At 37.0% G+C, this 13764-nt stretch overlaps 1 protein-coding gene across 4 annotated transcripts in view; it reads left to right on the top strand.

Annotated features, from left to right (window-relative positions):
• The window catches only part of Ankrd44 (ankyrin repeat domain 44), a 292156-nt gene that overhangs the window by 185297 nt on the left and 93095 nt on the right, over positions 1-13764 (top strand). For all 4 annotated transcript variants that reach the window (XM_047544306.1, XM_047544304.1, XM_047544305.1 and 1 more), the window contains exons 10-13: positions 1526-1640; positions 9604-9686; positions 10800-10863; positions 12919-12987. In XM_047544306.1, coding sequence (XP_047400262.1) covers positions 1526-1640; positions 9604-9686; positions 10800-10863; positions 12919-12987 — 331 coding nt within the window. The remainder of the gene's footprint in view (positions 1-1525; positions 1641-9603; positions 9687-10799; positions 10864-12918; positions 12988-13764) is intronic.

Genomic DNA, 13764 nt, shown 5'->3' with positions numbered 1-13764 from the left:
TATTTGCAGAGTCTCAAAGTATCACCACATGAATTGCTTATAAATTACAAAGGGGATATACCTGTTTGCACTGGGTGTGCTGGCAGGCACCTTTTTGTTTGTTTGTTTTTCATTCTTTCTTTTGCAGTGCTGGGGATATTATCCAGGGCTTCACACATGCTAGGCAAGTGCTCTACCACTGAGCGACATCCCCAGGCCTGGCACTATCTTAATCAAACTTCTTTCTTTCTTTTTTTAAAATTGAAGTATGATGTGCATAACATACAATTTATCATTTTTAAGAATTAACAGTTCAGTGGCATTAAGTGCATTCACATTGTTGTGCAACCATCAGCACAAACCATTCCCAGAACTTTTTCACCTGCCCATTGTGAAACTCTGTGCCCATTGCAAATAACCAAACTTGGTATCACCCAGCGATGGAATAACTCAACCTGAATGTGTGCTGAGATGTGGCAGGAGGTACTCATCAAACTCAGCGGCATTCTTGCCAAACTGTTTAACCTGAATCTAATAATGAGAGAAATTTCAGGCAACTCCAGAAGGCAGGACATCCTACCTAACCTGATTTGGTCTCCTACAATTTCATCATTTACTTATTAAAAAAATAAATAAATAAAAGGCAAGAGGATTATTTTAGATTAATAGAAATTAAAGAGACAACCAACTGCAGAGTCCTTGATTCGATCTCAGATTTAAACAATAACGAAACAACTAAAGCATGTTTGGGGGATGACTGAAGAAATTAGAATAAAATTATACCAGTGTTAAATTTCTTGGATACGAAAGAGAATGCATTTATGTGTGAGAATGTGCTTGTTCTTAGGAAAAACATTCTTGGGGAGAAATATCATGATGTCTTAACTTATTTCAAAATGGTTCCTCAGATAAATGATCAAGTACATTTATTCACACTCACATACACACATGAAAAGGGGAGAGAAAGAAATGAGAAATTAAAAGTTGGGAGAAAAGGAGATCAAATAAAATACAATGAAATATTATATTAAAAATTATTTTTAACTTGATAATTATAATATATAAGCATTTTCAGTTTGTAGTTATGCTTTTACTTTTATTTATTCATATTTTAAATTAGATAATCAAACCATTGGAATCTTTTCTTGATCTCTCTGTTCTCTTTGGTTTTTATGTGTTAGTATGACATTTACACGCCTTTAATTTTTCAATTAAAATTAATATAACTTCAGAGTTACATTTTATGGAATTCGATTATATTGTTTATTTAGAGCAGGAAACTAGTTGTAAGATCCTTAAATAAGACAATATGGACAGTTTTTTAACAAAGCATTTCTAGTAGACTTCTCTCTCTGCAGATATAATGCTACTACACTTCAGATGGTGACTTGTGTTCTTAAAAAACATTCTTGTACTTGAGAGCAGAGATGCACAGTGGAGTAGAAAAGAAATTCAACATCTGGTCTTCATGAGTGATGAGCACAGAATGTCGTAACTGGATCAGCCTGATTTCTTGTGTTATGCTGAATTAAAATCTCTCTTTCAGGAGGTGAAATTGACTGTGTGGATAAGGATGGCAACACTCCTCTCCATGTGGCTGCAAGATACGGTCATGAGCTTTTGATCAACACCTTAATAACCAGCGGAGCTGACACTGCCAAGTAGGTTACTGCAAAATACAGTGGTATCATTGCCACACGCAGGCACGCTGCCAAAGGGGTGCTGCCACCTGTGGAGTGTCCCCGTCTGTCCAGGTTAAAGTGGGTCTGTGCTATTAGACTAACCACAAATTAAATTTGAAATAAATTAAGTGACTTCAATGACAGATGCAGGGAAGAAATCATTTCATTTTTCAGCTACATCAGAACCAGGCCCTTTGCAGTGGTTTTAATTAAGGAGTCTTGAACTTGATTCCTGACTCTGCTTTCTAATTTTCTTCTGTTCTTTCCCATGCTCAATGTTAACCTAACAGGAAAAAAAAAAAAAAGGGCAAATTTAGAACTTCAGAATTCTTGCTCAGTTTTTGGGGGGTTATGGGGTATAATTGAGTACATCTATCACATAGGGAAGTGGGGCCTGACTTCATTTTACATGTAGTTGCACAGGAATATATAAAGCCACTACAGAGGTCTGTCACAATGCCAGATCTTGGGGGGATTTCAGAAGAAGTTTCCAGATTGGTGTCTTTAGGGTACTCAATTTTGTTGGGGGCCAAAATTCACTTAGGACAAATAACTACGTGCATTAAGGTTGTGAATGGACAGGGACATAAGTGGCAAAATGTTTGGTGCACACCCTGTAGACAGAGAGGAGGGAGACAGCACAGAGGGGCAAAGGTTTCTGAAAAGACTTCAAGAGAAGATGAGTCTTAATAGGCTGTGGAAGATGAGGTTCATCTGAGCAAAGTAGAGGGTCGCAGCCACTCCACACAAGGAGGAAAAGCAGGAGCAAGCGAGGAGGGGAAGCAGTTGCCTACGGAGTAGAGGAATGTGACAATGCTGTGCTCTGCCCAGAGTTGCACTGGGGCAGGAGGTGGGGACAGGTTTGCAGGAGGGGGCAACCAGGATTCCTGGGCTCTCCCTGGAATCCATTCCAACCTGCCTCACTTTTGAGCCCATTGCACAATCCCTCTGTGCTTTGGTTTCCTCATTTGAAAAATGGGAGTAATAATAGTACCTATCTATAGGTTTGTTATGAAGATTAAATGATTTAATTACTAATTAAGCTTTCTGGTATATGGTAAGATCTATGTAAGTTATATAAATATATCTGCTAAGGTTATTAAAAAGATAATCCATTTTAAAAGCTCTTTGACCAGTATGTGGCACATAATAAGCTACCAATAAATGTTAACTGTTATTTTATTACTTAATAATATGTGATAGAGCCAAATTAAAGAGGGTTTTGAATGCCCAAATGCAGAGTTTAGCCTTGATCACAAAGACTGTGGGTAACCATGATTGAATTTTTAGAAAAACATGAGGGCAGTATATATTAAGAACTCTGTCAAAAGTTTTGCAAAGGAATTGAAAATCTTGCTTGAGAATGAACCAGAATTTAAATGGTCCAGGGAAGTTGTGGTGGGATCATGTTTTGAATCTGGTTCACAGAGGACCCGATGTGCTGGGCTTGAAGTGAATTATATGGTGCACTCTGGTAGCTTTGTAACTATATAATGCTTTACCTTCATCAGTTCAACATTAAGTTGAACTCAGTTCTAATGACCTTCTGGGCTCCCCAGTCTAGTGGCAGAGATAGAACAAAAGCAGATGACTATAGTACTATACGGCTTGTTACAATGGAGGTTTGGACCCAGTTGTGGTTCACAGAGTTTGAGAAACACTATCTGGGTCCCACAAGAGGTGACATTTCAGCAAAAGGAATGATGTATAAGAGTTTTCCAGGTGGACAGAATTGTAGGATAGAAAAAGAGAAAAAAGCAAGGAAGGACCTTCCCTGAAGAAGAAACAGCCTTGATAAAGACACAAACCTGTGAATGTGGTAAAAACAATTTCTCAAGTGAGTGATCTGATATGTGGGGAAGTGGGAAGATACAAGGTGGAAAGGCAGGAAGAGCCTCAACTCAAGACATCTTGCATGTCCTGCCAAGGAACTGGATTCCATTCTGAGACATCCAGAAGCTGCTAAGGAATTTTAAGTGGGTGGGGCTGGTTGGGTCTGATGATCCCATTTGTGTATAAGAGAGATCACTCTGATGAGGCATCCAGACATTCTGGAGGCTGTCCAGAATGGAGACAGTTGGCAGACTCTTGCAAATGTCCCAGGAGAAAGAGATGAGGTCTTGGGCTAAGGAGTAAGCTAAGGGCCTGCAGAGGAGGGAAATACTGACAAATGGTATCAGCAGTGGGACATCCTTCTTAGAAAAAAAAAGGAACCTACTGTAAGCCAAGGCCATTCTTGACTGCTATAGAGGTCCCTACCCTCAAGTTTAAAGAGGCAGCTCAGTTTGTGGCAAGAGTGTGACACTGGTACTTACGAGGCTCTTCCCAGGTTCTGGAGTTCTCAGCCAGACCCAAGTCCAAAGTGAGAGATCAAACGGCTCAGTGTTAATTAAGTAGATGTAAAATAGCTACAACCATCATGTCATGTGCCAATATTTTCAGTAGTATATGTCCTTCAACTTTAGGTTATTAGGGAAGTTTTTGCCATCTGTTTGAATCTATTTTTGAGATAAATAAACTGGAACCAATAATTAAAATTTCCCAGAAAAAAAATTTTAATTCAATAAGCACAAAGCTTATTTCCTTGCAACTAGTTTGCTTTCGATTTGAGCCAACACACTATATAGTAAAGTGCCTTGGAAATGGTGTTTTTGTTCAAGTGGCCTTTCCTTCTTTGACTGTGCTGTGTCCAAGGGGCAGAGACAAAGGAAACCTTGTCCCAGCCTTAATAAACCACATCTGCTTTCTTTTGTCACAGCATGTCTGGGGACATCTGAGGATAAGCTGTGTGACATTGGTTCAGTGACTGAGAGTGTATACCTGTGTCTGTGTTTGTGCTTCTGTGTGCATGGGAAGAAGAATCCACCTTAGGGGGAATAGTAAATGAAGGGGAGAAGAATTGGAGTTTGCTAAAAACCCCTCAGAAAATCTCTGGGTTCCTTATGGTTTATGTAGCATAACTTAATAAAGAGGAGAAAAACAGGTATTTTCTTCTGTAAATAAGTAAACTAGTAGCATTTAATAAATTCTATTAACAGAGTAGAATTAATTCTATTTTAATAAATTCTATTAATAGAAAGAATTAATAATAGAAATAGAATAATAATAATAGAAATAGAAATAGAATTAATAGAAATAGAATTTATTAAAATGCCCCATCTCCATTCAGAATCAGTATGGACAACGTATATTAAAAGTTCTTTGTAGAAGTTTTATCATTGTTATTTTCTTGTGGACTTATTTGAATGTTATTTTCAGTCCTCAATTGGAATGTTTTTTGTCAGTTTGTTTTCCTTTCTGCTTCTCTGAACTTGAAGTCAGGTACTTTCTGCAGCATGACTCAGTGCTCATGCGACTTTATGTGGCCTCAAAGCCCTTTGGTTTTCTTCTTCAACTTTGTTGGGTGTGGGGCCCTTATCTCTAGGATTTTAATTTGCCTTCCACCTCACTCTTTTTCTGTTCTCAGTTCTTTTTCTGTCCCCACTGCAGCAGATTTGGGGTGCTATAGTTATGCAGATAACTGGCTCTGACACATATTCATTGAATATTTGTTGAGAGCCTATTAAGGGTCACACATTGTGCCAGGTTTTGGGTTGAAGAGGTCCCTACCCTCGAGTAACTTATAATCCATGGGCGGGGGATTTAAATAAGCAATCACAGTTATGCTAAGTGTATGATGCCAGTGCCATTGGGATCACAGAAAACATATCTGGGACATCAGATCCTGTCTGGCAAGACTAGGGTGGGCTTCCAGGAAGAAGCAATGTTTAACCAAGACTGCAGGATTAGCAATTGCAGGAGTAGCAATTAATTAGACTTTGGTAGAGAGAGTATTTTAAGTCCTCAATTTAGGCTTATTTTTATTATAAAGTTACTTGAATATGTATAAATGTAAGTCTAGATATAAACTCCTTTGGCTTTTGATACCAATAAAGCAGCAATTCTTTAAAAACTATAAAATATATGCAAACAGAAAACAACAGCATTCATGTTAACTATATGATTTGACAACCCTGAAATAGAAAATGCTCATGAGTGCTTACCTATGCCAGGCACCACTCTGAGGGGGTACACTTAACTGTCACAGCAACCCCAGGTGGGCTTTAAAAAAAAGTATTGTCAGCCCTTGATTAGGATGTCTCTTAACGTTTTTTTTCTTTTCTTTCTTTCTTTTTTTTTTCCAGTTTTGCTTCTCTGAACTTTTAAGTCAGGGTACTTTCTGCAGTTAACTCAGAACAGATGCTGAGTGGGGGCAGGACAGAGCCTAGTTCTTTTGGGGAAAGAAAAGTTCACCGAGATGCTAGAATACCCATAGGTTGGGCAATAGCCAGATCCAGAAAGGACCTTTCTGGCCATGTTAGAGTGTTTGGACTTACTCTAAAGAAACCACTGAAAATGTCTGTAGACTTCAGATAGCAAGGATCAGGTCTCCTTGTGGCAGAGAAACCCAAATGCCTATAACTTAGGGGATCATAATAAATATCTAGACTGGCATAGATAAAATTCATAAGAAGCTTGATTTTTAGATTTAGACTGACAATTCGAGTAAGACTCAAAAATCATCCTATTCTGAGTTTAGGGTTTTTGTCTTGCCCACTCTGTGAGCAAAATTAAACCAATCCTTTCCCTAGAAGATTTATGAGGTAAGTGTTCTAAAATATTTAGAAAGATGGAAAAATAACAGAAATGCTCATTAATCACCTTCTAAGGAGTCACACACCTGATTTTAAGATAGCACAACCTGATTACAACTTCAATACTCAGATTGCTGATTACCCCTTAAACTAATAATCACAAGGCTAGTGATAACACTAACATGGATGGTAAAGGCTTACCACATGCCAGATGCTCTAGCACTTGGGATGCATTATCCTAACGAGTCCTTACAATTGCTGTATGATACAGACACTGTAATTATCTTAATTTTCCTGATGAGGGAATCATTATGTACTTGCCAAAGATCAAAGAGTTAGCAAGTAGCAAAAGTGGGACTCAAACCCAAAGTCTCTGACCCCATTACCTCAATTACAGTGTTCTCTTCCACACAGTCTAAAGACTCTAGAAAAGACTGGATGTAGGAAGGGGAAGCCAAGTCTCCTGATACTAAGAAGAAGGCATAAAAGAATTCATATTCTAATGGCACAAATGCCTTTTCTTCACCTGATAGCTCTTAACAAGGACAGTCTTTCAGATCTCATTTATTCTGAAATAACTGGGTAGGAGATGCCCGTTAACAGCCAAATTAGAAATAGCTAAATACAAATGGGTTCCATTAATTTTATGACTTGTCAAATAAATGTAGCAATTTAACTGGAATCAGTCTCCTCTTTCCTGTAACTCGTGCATGTTAACTTTAGGGTTCTTCGGCACCTTTTTTCTTGATGGGCCTTGATGTGTACCTGATGAAATAAGAGTGATACTTCTTATTTGACTAAGCCAAGTCCTAATTTTCCTACTAAAGGTTTTATAATCCTTCCTTGATAAGCAGTCTTATTTTATGACAACAAAGGAATAGTTTTAGTTTGAAATGTATGGATCATTTCTGGCAAGATTCTGAGATTCTGAATTCTGTTTTTCTTTTCTTTCCAATCATGACTTGATATTTAATTTTACTATTTGAACCATAGTATCATATTCAAGTTCAAATACCAATAATACTTGAGTCTACACTAATACATTTTCAAAACCTACACTGAGGTGGTGACTTTTTATTAACTGTAGAAGAAAAAAATGAAGTAAGCAGAATTTGTACCAGAAATTTTAAATTAGAGTAGTTCTATATCTCTTTTGTAAGTAACAGTGAACACAATGGAATAATTAGCTAATGTAGGGTATGATGAATTACCTAAAGACAGGATAAGGTGGCAAGGTTCATTACAAGTATTGATAATGAACTTTATGGGATATATTACAGTGTTGCTGCTATTATACTTATCACTTATACTTTTTGTTTTTCTCAATTGACTTCTTACAGACTTTGATGCTATTTTCTCTAATTCATTTGCTTATGTTATTTTATATAAAGATATATTTTACAAAAATGGGTATGTAATGCATTGTGCATGTGTGTTTGTGCATGTGTATGTTTAAAGAATGAGGTAGGTTCAAAGAATCTTAAATCCAGTCCTTGATTTCAAGTATGTTCTTTCAGGAACTCAAAACTATCCTATTTTCCTTTTCTAAAAGTTCAGAGATATTTAATCACATATTTTTGACATTTTACTCCCCCAAACAAATAAAGTGGCTAGGGAAAATCACATTAGCTTAAAGTTTCATTTAGTAAGGCACTTTAAAACATGTTAAACATTTTTTAAAAATAGTATGTGTCTATTAAATAAAGAGGGAACAATATAAATAATAGTATATAAGGAATATCTTCTCCCCCATCCCCCAACTCCCTCTTCCTTTCAATGAGCACCAAGGTCATCCTTGATGCTTTTCAGAATTTTTTTTTTTTTGGTAAATGATGAGAAAGGCAATTATAAGCAATTCTCCTCCACATGACACTGCCCGGAAGACTGGCAAATTGCATTTCTTGATGGATGCCAGCTATTATATACACTGAGCTGGAAATCTCCATATAGGGAAAGGAAAACTAACAGAGGGAAGATAGAACAAAAACACTAATAAATAGAAGTTAGCATGAAAGAGAGAGTGGTGGTTAATTGCTGAGAGACTCACATTTGCAGAAAACTGAATACCATGAAATATCTGTGGATATGTATATTCCTTCACATATTTGCACACCCATAATAACTTCTGGGATGGCAAATAAAATCCATGTAACCAAAGCTTAACAAATTCAAATCATATGTATTTCTTTATGAAGCGTGAAATCTGAAAATGGGCCACCTTGTGCCAGAGAAGAAACTTAGGTAATTAAGGCTGCAGGGTGTAGATAACTATAGTCCCATAGTCGCTCATGTTCAGAGGGTTTTTAAAATCTGAAATTTTTTATTTGATTAAAATGAGATGTTGTGGGAAATGGTCACTAACATTATAAATGCTTATGAGCACACAGGAACCACCTTGTGATTCTGTTTGTTATGAACTGTGATTTAGCATGTGACTTTGGGTCCTTGTTCAAGGAGAGGTGGTAGGGAAAGAGGAGGAGGAGGATTAAATTCTGAAGATAGAAAGTGCCGCCATCAGAGGCTGCCTATCCCTTAAAGGATCATCCTGAGGACTGTTATGGTTGGGGTTAATCTAATGAGTTATTTTCTAGATTCTTTCTGCAATACTGTTGGGAAAAATATATGGTAGGCTTATGAAATTATACACAAAGTAATGTTTATCACTCCTAGCTGTGTTTTTGTGTAGTGATGTGGGTTAATGTGCAATATAAATATCTATTAGAAAGATGAAATTTCACCAGAAAAAGGTAAACATTCGACTTTATTCCCATCTAAAATTTTATTTTCAATAATAAAGCCATTATTAACTCTTAAAATGCTTGGCACCTCATGGGCCAATAATAAGCATTTATTTTATCAAATCAAAGAATAAACAAGTGTTTTTCAATATGGCAGATGTATCTTGCTCAGCACTGTTATTCCAAGCTCTTAGCATAACCTCTGATGCTAAGAAAGTGTCCTGCAAATGCTGAGCAAATGAATGAGTGAGACTTAAACCACTAAACTGAAAGAAACAGGGAGAAAATTAACTTTAAAAGGTATTCATTAATGTGAAACAGATTTTCTGAAAAATGTACACTCATATGATTAGAGGATTTTAATTCTGGCTCAGATCCAGAATTTTATTATTTTAAGGTAGAAAATTATTGCATTAATATTTATTGAATGGAAGAATTACAAAATTATTTAAACCAAGAGACCCCTGTGTAAGGTACGAGCTTTGATCAGAGAACTTCTGCGTGATCTGCATGTATCTTGAGATCTGTTGCCATGAGCTGCTCTGTTGTTGTTTCTTTTTTCCTTTTCAGGTGTGGAATCCATAGCATGTTTCCCTTACATTTAGCAGCCCTAAATGCTCATTCTGACTGCTGCAGAAAATTGTTATCATCGGGTAAGTAAATCCATTGCCAGAGATGAGACTTAGTGTGTCCCGTATATGAGTCACGTGGCTTCTACCTGTGCTTCATGTCAACACCTGACTTGGCAAGATGAGGTGGTTCTACAGCTAACTGCATGTGACAGCTCCCAGTGATCCTTGGAATTGAATCTGTTTAATGTCAGTTTTCCTGCCCTAGAGGAAGTCTCACCTGATTTTCAAGTTAAAGCTTATTAGGAAATTTAAGTCATAGGAAAGGAAAACATCTTTGAGGCTTAAAATGGTGGCTTAATATTCAGTATTTTCAGCAAAGGAAAATGGTCAAATCCCCTACATTTTAGTGGTAGAAATATCACATTACCTCCCTACTCCATGGGCATTGTAAAATCAGTAAGGCCGATTTCCCTCCACCCACATCTCATTTTTATTTAATTTTTTTTTTTATGTGAGGCTATTGGAAATCAAGAAATTCTTTCTACAGCAGAGCTTTGCAAATCATTCTTTTCACCACTTTTACCCATCTCCATCTATTAAGAAGTTTCTTGGCTTTCAAAAATGGTAGAGGTCTGCAAGGCAAAGATTGTTTATGAATTCATTTATCAGATATCCCAAAGGCAATTTTCCCCTTTAAGTAGTTTACCTATAGTTGATTCTGCTTTCTCTGCTTCTTGCATATTTAAAAATAATCCCTGCATGAAAGCCTATTTCCCAAATCTGAAACCAACAGAAAGGTTGGAATACACTTAAGAAAATATCTATTCCTACATCTTAGGATTACTCCTTTGCCTTCCATGTTTTCTCCATGTGTTCTGTCTGCCTGTCTGTTGCCCTACTTATCTCAAATTGGTTTCATAAATTTCTATCCTGGGATTGAAAAATGGGACTGTGGTTCACCCAGGGCTGAATGTGAAAATAAATCCTTCTTGACTTCACGGTTCTTCCTATAAAATTGCCAAGCTTGAGCAGTTACCATTCGTTTCCATGACAACCTCTTTCTGACTACAATTGCTTGCTTTCTGGTTTTCCTACTAACTGATTTTTCTGTCTCTGCAATGTTTCTTGTGGTTTAACTAGGACAAAAGTATAGCATAGTATCCTTGTTTAGTAATGAGCACGTGCTGTCTGCAGGCTTTGAAATAGACACCCCAGATAAATTTGGAAGAACGTGCCTTCATGCTGCTGCTGCAGGAGGGTAAGTACTTAGCAACTGTTGTTATCCCATGACTTAATTGCCTAGCATGTTTTAATTGACTTAAGTTGCCTGTGAACCAGAAGCAAATTCCTTAGTAAATTGGGTAAGAATTACTTCAACAAATATCAACTATCACTAGTTGCATTTCTAGATTACCAGCTTGCATTTTGTTCTTCCAAAGAAATATTGTTAGCCCATCTCCTGTAGCAAATAGGGGCTTTTGTTGTTTTTCTTCTTTCTGAATCTCTTCCCTGTTTCCTCCCTGCACCTTCTCTAACTATAGATATTCAGGCTATAGAATATTTATCTACTTGGACTCCCCCCCACCAAAATAAATCAATTCGAAATTTGTTCTTAAATTTTTGTTGTTGTTGTTGGTAGGTGGGTGGTCATTAAGAGAACCCAAGATTGAATTAATTCATGCTCATTGATAGACATTGTTGTCCTTATTTCAAATCAGATTTTTAAGTCTTTATAATGACCAAATAAATACAAAGTTCAAGAAAAAGTAAGATGGGCAAGAAATGATTTAATCTTTGCCTTTTTTTTTTTTTTGAGTCATAAAGAGAATTTTCCATTAGCTCCTCTCATTTTCACATCAGTGATTAGAGTAAAGCTCTGTTTGATGTATTACTGATGTATAACCACACACTGACCAAACATGGTGTCTCTTGGGTGGCCTTGTAAGGAAAAGGTGTTGGTTCTTTGTCAGTTTCCTAGTCCTTCAGGAACAGCAGCGCTTCTCCATTTGTGTTACTGTTTAACAGAAGTGGCTTAACTGTGTAGCTTTAGGGCCCTGACTCACATGGGTAAAAAGGCGCCTTCCCTCACCCCATCTCCCAAGCCAAATGAGCTTCATGAGCCACACACCTTGGATCTGCCTCTGTCTTTGATCCTTTGCCATCTTTCAGTAAGTGGTGCTCTATATCAACTGGCATGCTACACCAACACTTACTTGTCATTAGAAGTTCTTATACTTTATGACCGAAGTAGCTAGTTCTCTGAGAAAAGTGACTATAAGGTTGGAGGTGGAATAGGAAGAGCCCTCCTCAGGCTTATTATTAATGAGATCATTTTTCTTCTTTCAGATGTAATAAAACAATACATTATAGACCACTTCTTAGCACCCAAGTTTAAAACAATTATGCCTACATTTAAAAAAAAACGGACCTTTCTATGCCTACATTAAAATATATATATATCAGACCTGTCTAGAAATTGGTAACATACCATTCTGAATTCATGTCTGAAATCCCTAGTAGAATTAAAATTTTGCTTCTGCTCTTCAATAGAAAGATCCACTTCAGTGAATCCTTTTCTCTCTTTTAAATATGATTTATTGGGCTGGGGAGATGCTCAGCTGGTAGAGTGCTTGCCTCGAAAGCATAAGGCCCTGAGTTCAATCCCCAGTACCGCAAAAAAAAAAAAAAAGATTAAATATGATTTATTGCTTCTGTGAATGCCAAAGAAGCTTTGGAAGACCACTATGCTTCATTACATCATTCTCAGACTTGGCTCTACACATTTATTTACCTGGATTACAAAGACAGGGGAATGACTGTTCTATTTTCCATTAAAGAATATCTAGTTGAAAATAGTTATCATGGGGGATTTATTCTGCTGTAATAAAAGGTAATACTCATCCATTCCAACTCATTGCTTAAAGGTGACATGAAGTTACTATAGTTGAAGTAATTGTTTCATGGTCTCTTGATGGTTTTGAAAAAGAATTTTAGGATAAATGATAAAACCATTATTGTAGGATTTAATCACAATTACATGATTCATTAAAAGAAACATTAAATTCCTTAGTCATGGAATTGAAAATGTTGTACCAAGCTCTTTAAATTATTGATTTATTAGCTTTGAAAAAGGAACTTTAGATCCTTACAACCTAGAATTACTGTTATACCTTCAGGTTATTTCTTGGTAGCAGAATTTAAACCTGGTGCTACCATTTCATCTCCTACTGTACCCTGCAGAAAGCAGCTCTTTCTGAAGATAGTCCAGTAACTAACCTTTACCATGTTAATGATGTTTTCCCTGTCTTTTTAGTAATGTGGAGTGTATAAAACTCTTGCAGAGCAGTGGAGCAGATTTCCATAAAAAGGACAAGAGTGGGAGGTATGTAATCAGGGCACTCTGCCTCAAGTGCCCCCATAAAAAGAGTGGGGATCATTGAGAAATTGAGAAATTCTGTAGCATGAAAATGTCAACAGGGAGCTGGCTGGGGGCATTCCACCCACAGAAGGAAACCCAGTGTTGTGGGAAAATACCAACAGAGCAAACACAAGACATAAGAAAAGCAACTCCTCTCTCAACTTCTGCTTTAGAAGGGCCAGTTTTCTTCTTACATTAAAAAACAAAAACAAAAACAAAACAAACAAACAAACAAAAAAACCTACATGGATATAATTTAGAAAATTCTGTTCGTAGTAGAGTAAAACACTTTAGCTTTGTGAACCCAGAATTTGGTCATAAGATCTAGAGCATTTTTAAGTATGCATTGGACATTTCATCTTGGGATAAATTTTTAGACATTTTACACCATCAGACACACACACAACCCACCAATGGGTCACAGAAGTTTTCTTACCCTTTTGGTTCTTTATATAGCTAAACCGTGCCGTGATGCTACCTGGCACAGGGGTTCTTTTTTCATACACACACACACACACACACACACACACACACACACACACACACATCATGCATCACATAATGACATTTCAGTCAACAGCAGACCACATACCTGATGGCGGTCCCATATAGCCTGGATGTGTAGTAGGTCAGACCATCAAGGTTTGTGTTCACAAATTGACAAAATCACCAAATGATATTTTTCAGAACACGCCTGGTCATATATTTTTCCCCTAACAGCTCTCTACCCCTTTTCTCCAC

The sequence above is a fragment of the Sciurus carolinensis genome, chromosome 3 (genome assembly GCF_902686445.1).
Source record: "Sciurus carolinensis chromosome 3, mSciCar1.2, whole genome shotgun sequence".
NCBI lineage: Eukaryota > Metazoa > Chordata > Mammalia > Rodentia > Sciuridae > Sciurus > Sciurus carolinensis.
The sequence above is the reverse complement of the archived record's forward strand: the minus strand, read 5'-3'. Positions and strand labels throughout refer to the sequence as shown.